Here is a 15,249-nt window from a genome sequence, read left to right as displayed (position 1 = left end):
GTAACTTAAGCGACCCTGAGGAGGCTTCGAGGTCCACGATAATCAGCGAGCTGTATTATCATCGCTGAGTGACTACATTCCATTGGTGGCCTCGAAGGTGTAAAGTAGTCATCGTATAGTCGAGTGATCTAATGAAAAATATTGTGTTATGATATCTCTGCTGTATTCCTGAAGATGGATGCACATAAAAAATATCTCTGCTGTAACAGCTACCAAAAATTCAAATGACACAAGTCAGATATTAAATATTTCTTAACTTTTTATTTTAATCCTATTTATTTTATTGTGTGTAAAATTTTAAGTATTAAAAAAATAAATATTACATATGATATAATAATAATATACAATTTATGTATGTATAAATTACATCTTAAACTAATATATTTCGTTGCTTATAACTTATCGTTTGTTTAAAATACATTTGTTTTTTTCTTGTGATAGTTATTTTTATTTAAATATTGACAAGTTTACATCAAAAATATTAAGTCAAGTTAAAAAAAATGTGTTACTTTTATTTTTATTTAAATTAAGTTTCTCGAAATGTACAAAGCGTAATAATATGTATAATATATAATAATCTACGATATAAATGTCATAAAATAATTGATATTTGATCATATACATACATATACATGCATTTAAAAAAATGCGGGTTAATTTGCTATCAAACTGTCAACTTGTACAAACATTTTTTTTATCTTGAAACTAGTTAGATATATTTATTTAAATGTGCCTCACACTTGCTAAGCCTTCTGTTACACCTGTTTGACCCGTTTCGTATGAAGTTGAGCGGCCGGTCATCAGCAGTCGGAGCCAACTATGCCGTGACAGTGTTTCCTTTCCGTGTTTATCATATAATTAGACATAATTAGTTTGTCGTAGCGTACTATTATGCATTCTTTCTACATCTATATTATTTGCGGTACAGCATAACACACGAATTGAATCACTGTGAGGTACGTTATAATCGTATGAATGAATATTATAATAGCTCTTGCGAGCTAATATATATAAGTCTTGCTTAGTTTAGATATTTTATGCATAACTTATAAATATACAAAACCTGAACTTGTGCTTTAGAAACAGGAAGCTGTAAGAAGACGTGTCGTTCGCGTTATGTAAATTCCATGCTGCGGTGATATCAGAAAAGGATAATTTATTAAAGGTTTGTACGTTTCACCGCAGTCTCGTGCTCTTCCAAGTGCTTTGCTCTTGTTGATCCTCATGTCAATAGACCAGATGTATTTTATGCATGACTAGTCAGACAAGTTTTTCTTTATGACCGCAAGCGCGATGCCTGGAGCTTCGGTAACATTCGATACTTTATATGCAGGTGCAACTTAAAAAAAAGTGTGCGGGTTGATGACCGAAGTTAGTGTTTTAATAGCACAATATAAAATAATTTTTAAATGTAATAAATAATATTTATTTTTGAAAAATTTTATATATATTTATTTTAATAATTTACTGGTTAAAATACATACAGCGAAGCGTTTCTTCAAATATATATACATATGATCAAATATACTTTTATTTTAGACTTTAAATATTTTAGTGAATTCTTTTAAATATTTAATAAACATATTTATATAAACACTTAATATATTTTAGTATTTTTTAATAATGATTTCAATGTCATATTTATGAAAAAAATTTGGAAAAAAATTATATAATTTTAATAATTTAGTGTATACAGCTATTCTTAAAAAAAAATATATTATGCATATAATATATATTTTATCTGTTTTACTCTTTAAATCAAAACACAATTAATATAAAGGAAAGAATAATCTCTCTCTCTCTCTCTGTGTATGTGTGTGTGTGAGTGATAAGAATATAGAAATTGTTTTTTTATTTTTAAGTACATGTCACGCGATCGTGTGTGATTTAATGTGTTAACGATGATCGCATGTTACGATCAGCAATCGCACGTCGAATACAAAAATGGCCTTCCGAGAAATTCGGCTGTAGATTACGCTTATATAACGGGCGTTTTCTAAAAGAAGTAAAACACTAACAAAAGCGCACCTGTGGATCGCCAAGTAAATTACAGTAATCGGCGCTTTTGAACTTGACGTCTTCAGAAGCATGAAGAAAGTGGGAGAGAGATGAATGGTCCAAATCTTTTTGCTCATAAGGGACTAATTTGTACTGAATCGACTTTGAAAGTTATTGTTTAATGGAACAGAAAAATCGTATGAAATCATGCAATACTAAAATTTTAACAATATACGAGTTCTATTCAAAAGGTTCTTGAACTTTGTCTTTATAATTTTTTTCAGTTTTATTTACGATTTCCTCAGTCTTGTCTTCTTCAAATTATTCTTTTTCTCGATTGATACACTTTTCTTCTAACGTCGTTTCTATTTCTAGCAGTCCTTTCGCACATAAGTCCGCCTGCAAATTTTCTTTGATGTCTTGTGGTGAACTGTATTGAATTGTCGGTCTTTCAATGTATATTTTAGTTTTAAAAAAATAAAAAAGTCCACGGAGACCAGGAGATTAGGGGAGGAACCATCGTTTTTGTGCAGAAGTCACGAATCAGCAGCAATGTATGCGCGAGCACGTTGTCATTGTGGAGGAACCATTATCTAGCCATAGTTCAGATCTTTTTCTTCTGAAGTTTTCTTGTAAACGTTTCAATATTTTTGTATTTTGCAATAACACTACATTCAATTTATTGTTTTTGAAGACTCATTTAAAAAACTCAGTTAAAAATATTAAGAAAATTTGCTAACACGCGATTCCGAGAAACGCGTACAGAACTGCTTTTAGAAATAGAAATAGTTTTAGGCAAGATGTATTAACAGGAGAGAAGGAAAGTATAATGTCTCGAAGGATACGAGGAATAAATTGTAAATAAGTCTTAAAATGTTAGAAAGACATGGTTTGGGAATTTTTTTTAACAGATCTTGTATTTTCAAATTTCGGCATTTATCTCCGTATAAATTAAGTTTTTACATACAGATCAAGTAAATAAACAAATAAATTGATTTGAATTAATTAAAATTTTCTTTTGATAACTTAGCTACAAAGCTACTAAATTCAAATGGACGCGCTATAGTTTGTGGTTTATTGTTCACTCTACATGCTATTAGTATAGAAAATTTTGATATCACGGTCATTGAACTTGAAAATCCGTGGATTTTTAGAAATGGTCAATCACGTTTTCAAAGAATAAAAAAGCACCGTTCGTCTTCTATTGTGTAAGTTTCGAGCTTTTCTAGTTTATACAATACTTCTCTGTTCCGCAAGAATTTTTTATCACATTTTTCTTATGCATCTTTGAAACGATTCTTTGTTTTACGTTTGTTTCTCTCGTCCTACATTTCTAAGCTTTGTACTCGTTTCAAGATACGCGTTCGTTCTTTTATTTGATCGTAAGAATCATTCGACTGTCTTTCAATTAGCGCACCAGTAATTTTTCTTGCCGTATGCCTTTCCCTCTGACTTACTGTTTCCGCATAATCCTACATGCCATGTTATGAAGTCGTGAAACTGTCTTGCGGTCATTTACGTTTCTTAAATTATTCACTTACTCCATTATCAGTCTCATCGTTTCAGTCATATGTATTCACCGCTGCAAGATGTATCTTCACTGTGTACTACTTCGTCATGTTCGCACATACGTAAATATAGAGCTATAATAATCGCCGCTTTACAGGAAAGCCGTGCAGAGATAAACCTGGAACTAACTCACATTAAACTCACTTCGCACGGTCGCGAAGTACAATGCGATTCATAATTAATTCGTAGGCGTTTACCAACGAAAATATATACGGGGGATTCATTCGCGGTGGAAACGTAACTGCAAGAGCTCGGTCGAAAAGAAAAGTAGCAAAGTTATACCTGGAATTATTTCTGTGCACAACGCTTTCAGTAAACAAACCGATATTTATGCTGCGCAGGTTGCGTATTCGAAATCTTATTAAGCAAATCTCTTTTCATGTATATAATTATCTTACATAATGCCTTAATCTCATTCTAAACGGTCGTCGAAAGAAGAGAAAAGTATAGTTTCTATAATCCGTGAAAAATTATAGTAATCCAACAAATCTCCCGTTCAATATAGCCTTTAGATTAATGTTCGGTTTTCTCTGCAAAAGCCATTTTCTCTCTCTCATTATTTCGCATCTGCATCTGCCGCATAAACCGCGGACCGCGCAATCGAAATGCGAATTACTTCTGCGAGAATGAAGAACGTCCGGTTTTTTTTCCCCATGGCCAACATCGCCAAGGCTTTCTTTCGCCGCGCGGTGGATACTGCCAACTTTCTTCTTCCGCAATGTTCATGTATTGTTGTTTGCGTCGACAGCAGTTGTTATAGCGGGGACAAGTTTCATTGCACTACGCCCGCGAAACGTAACGTAACGCGCTGTGAAAGTACACTGTAAAAAAAAGTATGTAATATTATATAAATAATATGTGTAAAACTTACACAATTGATAGTGAAATATATCAAATTTTTAAATATTTTTATCTTTTATTGTGCAAATATATCTTTATATTATACAAAAAATTATATTTGTACAATTAGAAATAAAAGTACTAAAAAAATTTATATATTTTTACTATAAATTGTGTAATTTACAAATATTATTCATATAATTTTGCTTAATTTTTTTACAGTATCTGGGAAATTTATCTCTTAGTAAAATGAAACAAGCATATATATATTTTTTTTATATATAAAAATTTATTGCGTAATGCAATGACAGAATCATTTGGTGTGCGTAAAATCATTGCGTAAGAATTCCCTGTGCGAGTGTGCGTGCGTGGAATCGGTCGAGCCAGAACTCCGGTCTTCGTTTTCTTTTAGTTCATCATGCGACTTTTATTACACGTGCTGGGCTTTTACAACCGTCTGACATCCGTCGAACAGTCTTACGCGTCAGAGTCTTCGGTCTTGAATTGGCAGCACCGTTTAATTTGCATGTTTTTCTTATGGAATGGATATCACGGCGCCTCTGACGGTTCTCTTCTTCTCCTCAACATCCCGTGGACAGTGTCGCGAACGAAACTCCAACGAAAATAACCGCGCGATAACGTCTAAACTTTATGCCGTAATTTGCGACGTTTTTCCTTCGCTTTCCGTCTTTTTCGCGTCATCAAGTGATTCTGCGCGCGTTTCTTTTTCTTATTCGTAGAGACACGAGTTTCCTTTATTTATTCCTTTTTAAAGGAAATTACGCATCGTTATCACCGTCGCTGAATGTTTGTGAAGAAATTAAGAAGTTGCGTATCTTGGTCCTAAAAAAAAGAGAAGAACCCATGCCGTCGTTGTACGTCTATAAATATACGCTTTCGTGCATTTATTATACGAGAGGTGCGGTTTCATTAGCATTCATAACACGTATGTGAGGGAGAGACTGTTGTCGTTTAAGAAATTTCTCCGTATTTTGGAACCTGCAAAGCATCCAACAACACTCATTACAGAAAAATTTTAACGTATGCGATTAACAAAGATTAAGATGATATTAATATAAAATTTACACAACAACAAAGTTTACACATACAAAGCTATCTTTATTTTTATTATATTGCAATTATAATGCAATATACTTAGAATTTATTATTATACATTTTTGATTATCTAATCAAATTTTTTCTATTTTTCTTCTCAGTGATTTTTGTTATTTATTAAATATTTACACTACTTTAGAAAATAATATCTTAATGTATAAATACTTAAAATATCTAATTTATCTACTATAACATTTTAAAAGTATAATAAATTAGTATATTTTTAAATAAATAAAAAAAATCGTTCCTTGGTTTTCTCTTTAAAAAAAATTCCGGTACCGGGAATCGAACCCGAGCCTCCTGGGTGAGAGCCAGGTATCCTAGCCACTAGACCATACCGGATTACGTATAGGGTTTTCTTTCAGGCGTGTAATAATGTCCAAGAGGGATGTTGCTTCTGTACTGTTGTCAAAGTGTGAGAGGGAGAGTCCCGTCGCGATCCGGTATGGTCTAGTGGCTAGGATACCTGGCTCTCACCCAGGAGGCTCGGGTTCGATTCCCGGTACCGGAATTTAATTTTTTGCTCTTATTTTAATTATAAAATGTAATATAGTCCAAAGTTGAAAAATTTATTACAAATATTATGAGTTGTTATTATACTAAAATATAACAAAGATTTGATAAGATACCTAACTGTAAACTGTGATTATTATATTCTACAATAATAACTAAATAAGACCCATTAAAAAGTTAAAGATGATTGGTTTATTATTTACAGATCAAGTACACATTTTTGTCTGCCTTGAAACGTAGTTACGTGAAGCCAAAATACGTAATTTCATAAATGAAATTGAGCAATTTAATAATATTGATGCTCGGAAGCATCTATAAGATTGCCTTTCTTCGAAAAATTGCACATATTTAATTTATTGCGAGAAATAATACCTCAATTTATATTTTATATTTTTAAAATAATGTGTTATTAGCTTTTTGATAGAACAATAAAATAATAATCGCGCAATTTGCATAAATAACGAAAAGTTATAAAATTTTTCGTGTTTTAATACAGACGTTACACATAATTAGCGATTGGAGTAACAAAATTAATTGGTATTTTTTATAATTATCATCGCGCAATTATAAAATAAAAACAGTAGAAGAATAAAAGAATTTTAAATTATTAATATATATTTTATATTTACTGCTTTCATCAAAAATGAATATCATCGTTGATGTTCTCTGTGTTTGGGTGGCGTTCTCTAAAATTAGATCTGTGTATGATAAAAAAAATAGACCGTTTTTATTTACGGTATCATGTTGTAACTTCGACAAGCGTGAAATCGGGTATTCTTGGTTACCACGCTCATGCCGTGTAAATGGAAATTCCTTTTGTATGCCGTGCCAAGGACAACAAACGCGAGACGATACATTGGGAGGCCAACTAGTCCGGCTCACTTGCAGTTTGCACACGGTCAACTGGATGTGTGTGTGTGTGTGTGTATGTGTGTGTTTATGTCATTTGCTGTAAACCCACAATTATAATGGGAAAGTCGCGAAATGGTTTATGCTTTATTTGTATTTGTTGTGCGGTTTGTGAAGAGCAACGGATCAATGCAATTCTCAATTCTCATTGTGGCTCTATTTTCCAGCTCTTGATAGGTTCTGTTCTACAATCGTAACGTACCTTGAATTCATGTCAGCAAATATATTTCTAACATTTTGTCCGATGATATACTTTTGATTCTTTTTTTTTTAACAATGCACTCTCTAAGATTTCTTATACAACCGAATGATTTACGATGTAGTAATTGACCATTTCTCCTTAAAAATCGATTTTTTCGGGAGAAAATTGATTCACTATTATCTATTCTCTTTCAAAATATACAACTTTTATTTAAACATTTTTTTAACGTGTAGCTTTTTGTTTAAACATATTTTTAAAAATGAGACACTGTATAAAAGTCAGGTTTTTATTAATAGCATTAATTAAACTCTTTATTTAAACTCTTTATAAAACTTTATTTAAACTCTTTATTAAATTCTCTAAATATTAATAATAATACGTGGGTTAAATGATTGCTTTCGAAAAAAATGTCAATTAGTAATTGCTTAGTTTATAAGTTAATTATTAAGAAGATTGTACTGAAGGTTATTTTGTTTCTGAATTTGAAAATGGAGACATGGCCAGTCACGTCTGGTTTTCTTCATCTACTTCGTAATAAGTGCAACACCGAGTACGGTGGGACCTCGACGTTTGTCGAGAATGTGACCAGAGTATTGTATCCGAAGCCTGAAGCCAAGACGGCGAGAAACGACTGGCGCCAGGCCTGCTCTCAAGCACGTATTCGCTCCGACCACTTTTCTCGGCTCTTCGAAATTAACCGCCGTCCACTCGGTCGTAGTAGCATTTAGCGTAACGGTTCTCTCTTTCTCTCCTTTTCCCTCTTTTTAGCCTTTATAATGCTCTTTATGATGATTTCGCCTTTTTTAAAGGTGACACTCGAGGCGACATTCCCTCCTCCCCTGTTGAGTCGATTCCCCCTGGAGTCTTTCGTAAAAATGCAAAGAGATTATTTGAGTTTTTAATTAGGAGAATTGAAACAGAAACCAATCAACATTTGTGCGTAATCGGGTTCTTCTGGAGGTACAGGTCATAAAATCTTGCATTGCATTTCCGAATATGCGTTAACAGATTTTTCCGATCTTATCTTGTAGTTATACTTCTTAGCTTCCTCGTTAACTTGATTTTATGAGTTTCCGCAAATATTATGACTTGAATTCATCGTCATAATTTAAAGCATTATAAAGACTTGCTTTCGAGTGCACGAAACCGTAACTCAATAGAATTTTGTACTACAGCATTGAAAGTATTTTTCAATGATATAAAGCACTTTTTATCGAGTATAATTGTTGTGTACGTAGTTTATTTACACTTTATTATAATAAATTATATTTTTATGCGAACTTTATCTTATAATTATTTTAAAAAATTTACGAGGCACACACTGTTTGTAAAAATAAATATATTTATTGTTAATGTTTACAGATGACTCTACTTTGATTTATCAAGCATGACATCTACAATGGGATTGCAGCAGCAGGCTGCATCCCAAGACACAGTGGATTTTGCCGGTTACTTGCAATCTACACAATGCCATCAGACGGAAGGACAGGTGCAGGGTTGTCAAAAATCACCGCATCGGGAGCACAACAACAGCTTTACCAGCACGAAAGGCTTGCTCAATGGACCTGGTCAGAACAATTGCTTCCTCAACAGCGCCGTACAGGTAAGAGACTAAAAAAAAAATATCTTGCGCTTAAATGTCGAATATTATTTTATTAAATGCCGAATTTTATTTTATTAAATGTAATTTGTTGAATTTCATAAATGCATTTTATTGGATTATGACAAGTTACGGTAACAAAGTCTGCAGAAAGATGCGTGTAAAATCGAATTAAATGATAAAAGCACATATACACATGTATATATCGCACACGATCTTACGGTATCATATACATTTTCTGAAGGCAAACAGGCGCCTTAAGTATATGCAACCCGCTGAACGATCATGCTGTCCGACTTTCTCGGCGCAAGTAGGCGCAAACAAGTGTGTTACACGTAAAGCTACAATCAAATCAATTATAAACAATAATTTAATTAATTAAATAGAAATTTATGGAATACTAATTAAAATTGAAAAGCAAATAAAAAAAGTTGTTATAATATAATTTATATAATTCTTTCTATTAAAAAATTATTAAAACCGCGTAAGAAAATGTTTGCAAAAATTATCTCGAGTTTGAAAGCGTGAAAATAATAATTTATATCTGCAGTAAAATCAACATATACTACATTTGTATAAACAGAAATTCAAGAGCTCACGATCTTTTTGGCACTCGAAAGATGTCACGCATTGATTTTCGTTTGCCGTTTTCTCGAAGTCTTTTACGAGTCTTTTACACGATTTATGAACACAAATCCGTCGCTAAATCTTTAAGCTCGCTGTCCCAAGTGGTCGTCGAAGCGTGCGTAAATATTCACGACCGATAAGTGACGGGACACGTGGGGACTTCTTTCAAACCGGATCGTAAGACTGCTTTTAACTCTCCCGTATGAGTATTGATATCTCCCGGTCCCACTGTAAACTTCACGCCTTTTAATAGCAAATTTTACAACGTATACAGTCACGCTACCACGCTACTTCCTCGGTTTAAGGACATCGACCGGTTCCAAAGTCTAGAGGAAAAGGTCATGTTTATTCGTATTACGCGTTAAGAGGCGGCCCGGGAGACGGTATCGTTCGTATCAAATGATTTATTGCCCGGACAAATTTGGGGGAGGTGGCTACTATCGAGAATTAAACGCTCGTCATAAAGTCAGAAGAGAATCTTCGCTTGTGTTCACACCTATTTACAATATGTAAATTTTTTAATCTTTTTTCTAAAGATGTAAGTATTTTTGTGGCAAACGAGTAAGTTTTATCCGTTGTTTTGGTCTCTTTTAAAACAATGGCTGTTGAGTTTATTTAAAAAAAAAAAAAAACACGTATGCTAATCTAAGAGATGTTACATTCTGTAAGTCGGCGAGGGTCTGGTCGTGAGGCACGCGTACTAACACCGCGCCTTACGTGACATGTGATACAAGTGTTTTAAGCGCAAACCGCGCGCACGCAGCCGGGGTGTGGTAACCACCTTTGTCTCGCCGTGTTACGAATAGAGAACAAACGGCGTGACAGCGTCGGTTTTCCTCCGTGACCATTGTAACAGTTTCATTACAGACATTTGCGATCGCGGGCGCGGTCTATCTGCTCTATAGCGCACTCATTAATCCCGCGGTCGTGCATCATGCATAAAGGTGTTGTCGATATTATTGATAATTGACATGACCGATATGCCGAGCGCACGTCGGAGTGCGCAGAAACGCCGAGCGGGATTGTTTATGAGGGATTAGGCAGTCGCGCGCGTTTCCGACGCTGCAATCTTCCTCCGCGGGACGTATAATACCGTTTGTAATCGGCTTGTAGAGTTCCGAAACGGATTGACGCAAGCCGCTGGGACGCGCAGCCAGCGGGCCTGTGTACCGTCGGTGCTGCACAAGCTTACTGACAATATATAAACTTGTTTTGGCGGGCTATCACGGTCCTCGCTGCGCAACAGCCTGCCGAGTGTTTTCGATTTCGTTAAAGTGCGCCTGATAATCGTTAAACGCGTTATCGTTTACGAGTGGCTGCCAGCCACCGTGAATAAACGGGCTTTAAAAACGCTCGCGATAAAAAATATACTGTATCTGCGTTTCCCATCCTCCTGGCGATAGTCAGCAGCGAGAACGGCGACGTGACAGCACGAAGCACATGCGTGCATCGATAACCGTCACCGTTCGAACGAAAACTAACGTACATTCCCGCGACGTGCGTTTTATGCTGATCGTGTTAAACAAGCGACTTCGAGAGCGCCTATTATAATCCGCGACGATGTTAACAGAATCGCAAACAAGATAATCGACGGCAGCGATAAAGTAGATAATCGATGGAATTTTCATTGCAAATTCCTTTGTAAAGATCTTGGCACTCCTTCAGCAGTTCGATACAAAAATTAATATTATTTTCGAATTGTTGTTATGACGAAAAGTCGATTTTTTTTTACATTTCGTTCAGCTGTATCTTTTTTACGGAATATCGATTTACTATACTAGATTTTACGAATTGTTTCCATCGTGGTGCAAGATACTCGATGTTTTGCGGTGAACGTTCATAAAAATCTTCGACCTCCCGAAGAAGCGGGAAAGAAGCGTTTCATCGTCGGACGATCACGATCGGTTCGTTCGACGGAATGCGCATAAAGCATTGGCGATTACCAGAAGCAAATCGCAGGTTACGAGTACGGCGCACTCAAGAAGCTTCGGGGAGTAGGTTTAAAGTTTTCTTACAGCTACGATTACCAAGTTTCGAGGGCATTGATCCACACTTCCTTATTGGTACTTCATTTTGCGAGTCGAAATATTGCTCTCGACTATATTTTTTATTATTTTTCAAATAAAACTCGACGATATTATCTTGGTCATAAGATTTTGCACGTTATTTTTGCACATGAAAGAATTTACGGATGAATAAAATGAAGTCCGATTGAAATTTCAATCGTTGTCAAAATATAATGTCTAATTCTGCAATGTTAAAATCGCGAGTGAATAAAAGGGCGATGCCTGTTTGTTTGAGAAAGTTGCAAGAAAACACCCTTTTTCTGGCTGTTAATCTGGTGACAAGCATTGTCTTGCCGTTACGAAAAAAAGTATGAGAGTAGTGTCTTTCTAGCTGTTTACCCAGATTACCGTACGTAACGGTACCGCAATGTTCAAGCGTTAATGCCATTTTGTCACTGTGGTTTACGTTTCCATATAGTGACTCACGTTTATTGGCACATTTGTCAAAAAGTTTGTTAAAGAGCGTTTTCGTTCCATTAAAATTAAATATTTTTTATTTTATATCAAAACATTTTTAAGAGCTTTAAATATGATGCGCATGCAACGTGAATAGTTCACTGAAAGTTAATTGCATACTATATGCACGCAATAGTAATGGCGTAACCTATTATTTTCATAACACCTGTCATGGAACCACCCGTCAATGCGAACGAAGCTTCCGGAAGCAATTAGGCTATTCGTGTATTTGGGGCTGAAATCGTTCGTGCCGATGAATCGATTAATGGGCCATCTGCCTTGGTATAAAATACATGTTGTAAAATTTATACCACTTCCCATTTAAATCCATTACTGTCAATTTCTAGATATTTTTACATTTTGTTGAAAAACTGTACCTATCTTTTAATTCAGCAAAATTTCCCTTTTTTTTTAATTGTAGCCAGGCACGATGTAGAAATTGTAATACGGCAAGGTAATTAATACGAAGCGTTTTTCGTTTTGCTTCTGTTTCCGGACGATCCGGTGCCATCGTCCTCGCGTTCGTGCTTTCTGCACCCACGCCAACGCAGCCGAGGTTCAAGGTTTCTCTCGCGGTCGTCCTCCTCGCCATAATAAAGAGGCGTAGCTTTCATTCTCACCGCCAACAACAATCGCAAGAAAGCGGCATCTCTCAATGCACCCGTCGTTTATCGACACTCCCACCTCGGACGCATTAATGCGAAACGAAGGGCTACCTCGTTTGTATTCGTATCGCGTATTATTGCGCTAATTAGCTTACTCTTATCCGGTTAAATGAGTTTCCCATTCGTCGTGACAGCGGAAAAAAAAACGGATGGAAAGCAGACCCGCGTCTTTCAAACGCACACGTTTAACGCATTTTGTGCTACACGTTACAATTGTTCCCATGGCGTAATGTACAATACATCAGCTTTCTCCTTTACTATTTGTCACTCCGGTGTCAACGGCTGCACAGTGTTTCCGTTCTGTTTTACGCGATTTTCGCATTCGATGATCTAGTTTTTCTGTTATAATCCGTTATAAGGATATAACGTTATTATGTGCTACGAGATCTAAACCTACACCTCTAACTGAATAACTGAAGCTTATGTTATCTTAGATTGCTATATAAAAAAATTTGTTGATAAAATAAATTAGATAACTGTACGAGTCATTTGTAGAATTTGGAATCTTAAGGACTTTTCTCGACTGTGTGTGTGAGAGAGACTTCCTGTCCGAGTTCTATTGAAAAAGGAAGTGTCGAAACTCACGCTGCTAATGTAATTGTTGAAATCACGTAACGATGTGAGCTATCGGAGTTTGTTTATTTTTAATAAATTCTCACCTCACGTATTAAACGTTCGTATTTCATGATATGCTCTAAATAATGCGATTAACCACAAGACACCATTCGAGGAGGCAAAAACGTCTTTTTGAAGCAAAAACGATGCTGTTACCCGAGATGAAAAAAAAAAAACCGTATCTTTCAGCTGCTGTGATCGATGTACACCTGACCCGTTTTTCCCTTAGGATTTAGCTTCGCGATTGGCAGGGCGAAGATATAGGATACCAACACACGTGCCAGCCCCGCTGTCGGGATACAGCTGTTTCGCGATTCACGTGATGCAGATGTGCGCCTCGTGGTGTTGATTTAGAGAGATTACTCAGAGAGAACGATCAACAGGACCTCCTTCTCGACCATTTGCACCAATTATTTTATATTTGGCAATTTTATTTTATTTCTTCACCGCCTCTCGGCGGTTTTTTTTACATCTCGATGCGATTTTAGCAAGATGTCGCCTTCGTGTTTTGCTTTCCTCTTTTGTAACAAAGGGGGGAATAAGTTAAACTTAATTGCACATCTGTAAAATAAGGCGTCGTAACGAAGGAGAAGCGGGAGTGCCCGAAGGTCCCGTGATGCCACAAGTCGCTGGCCCATGAATCCGGGACTCGTTTCGGTGACAATAGAGTAAGACGCAGCTCATCAAGGGCACACACAAGTAGCGCTTCGACCCTTGAGGAAGAGCACACGCGTGGCTAATGGCGGATGGCGGAACCTGCTACGCGATTCTGACAGCAGGTGTCTGGGAAGCGACTTCTCTGACTCATCGCCAGGTGATATCTGCAGGAAGGAAGGAACCGGAAACTTCACCCGCAGAAGGCACTAACCGCCTCTTTCGCTTTTCTTCACAAACGAAAGCAAAGCTCGTTGTTGCTGCTCGTCTCCAGCTTTGATTTCGTGATCACGAGACCGTGTCGTTGCTTCGCGCATCCTTCAAACTTCATTCGTTTCGCCACGGCTTATTAACTTTACCTTGCCGTAGACGATGTCGCTACAGACGGATCTAATACTCGATTACTCGCTACATTTTATGGTTCTTCGATGTTTACTAATACACACCCTGCTACTGCAGCTATGTGAACAAAACGATAGTGAAAGCTAGATCGACACTACTATATTTTTAATATAATCGCAATGACGTATTGTATAAAGTATGAAAATAATTTTTATAATATTTTTATGCAGCAAAAGTGAAAAACTTTGATTAGAAAATTTACTTTGATTGGTTTTTACAATTATATGCAAAACTTATAAAATATACATAAAATTAAAAAAGTAACATCTGTTTTATTCGACTTTTGATTGACATTAATTCTCCATAAATTTTTTTTTACCATAATTAACCACTTTATTTTCGAGATCATGTTATCGATATTGGTCTCATAATCTCTCGAGATAGCTTCCAATCGCGAATAAGCCTACGCGAAATCGTAATGTCGTACATGGCAAACCACCACGGTTACACAACGGTCGCTCATCCGAGGAAGATGAAAAGCAACAACGAGAGGAAGAAATGGAGAAGCGGAAAGAGTACCAAGCAGTGCGAAGCGGTGGTAGGGATTAGGACGAGGCAAAGTCGGCCTAGAAGGAGAACAGAAAAGGGAGACGTGCATCTAAAGAACCACGTGTGGGAAAAGTCTGCGATGCGAGACTGAGAAACGCGTGCGTTCGATCGTGAGTTCGCACGTGCATGCGTGTGTGTTGCCTTACTCCCACAAACACGCACGCACGCGTAAACGTACGCGCGAATGTGTCTCGACCACCTACGCATGACTTTTCTTTTCGCTCATGAAACCCGCGCTCCGTGACACATCGTCGTGTTCGTCAGATAGTATATGGAAATTGGCACTTAGCTGCAGGAAGCATGAATAAATTAGCTGTTGATCTTTTAAATTTTCATAAAGCGAATTATGCTTACGATGAACTGGATGCTTGTGAAAGAAAATCGTTTAAAAAGAAAATCTAAGCCGCTTATTATGAGGAAAATGGAAAATTTGTTGTGTTTAACTCTAATTACTTTTATTGTTACTTT

General features: G+C 36.2%; 1 protein-coding gene and 2 non-coding genes across 3 annotated transcripts in view; 2 read left to right on the top strand and 1 right to left on the bottom strand.

Moving 5' to 3' along the window:
* The window catches only part of LOC105840433, a 70,516-nt gene that overhangs the window by 14,173 nt on the left and 41,094 nt on the right, over window positions 1–15,249 (top strand). Inside the window, exon 2 of the mRNA XM_012687356.3 lies at window positions 8,510–8,750. Within this exon, the coding sequence (XP_012542810.2) occupies window positions 8,535–8,750 (216 nt within the window). The 5' untranslated portion in view covers window positions 8,510–8,534. The remainder of the gene's footprint in view (window positions 1–8,509; window positions 8,751–15,249) is intronic.
* Trnae-cuc lies at window positions 5,794–5,865 on the bottom strand. The gene has a single exon. It is a non-coding gene; the product is annotated as a tRNA-Glu (tRNA).
* Trnae-cuc lies at window positions 5,963–6,034 on the top strand. Its single transcript has one exon. It is a non-coding gene; the product is annotated as a tRNA-Glu (tRNA).

The sequence above is a fragment of the Monomorium pharaonis genome, chromosome 2, assembly GCF_013373865.1.
Source record: "Monomorium pharaonis isolate MP-MQ-018 chromosome 2, ASM1337386v2, whole genome shotgun sequence".
Taxonomy (NCBI): domain Eukaryota; kingdom Metazoa; phylum Arthropoda; class Insecta; order Hymenoptera; family Formicidae; genus Monomorium; species Monomorium pharaonis.
Note: the sequence above shows the minus strand (reverse complement) of the source record. Positions and strands in the feature narration are given on the sequence as shown.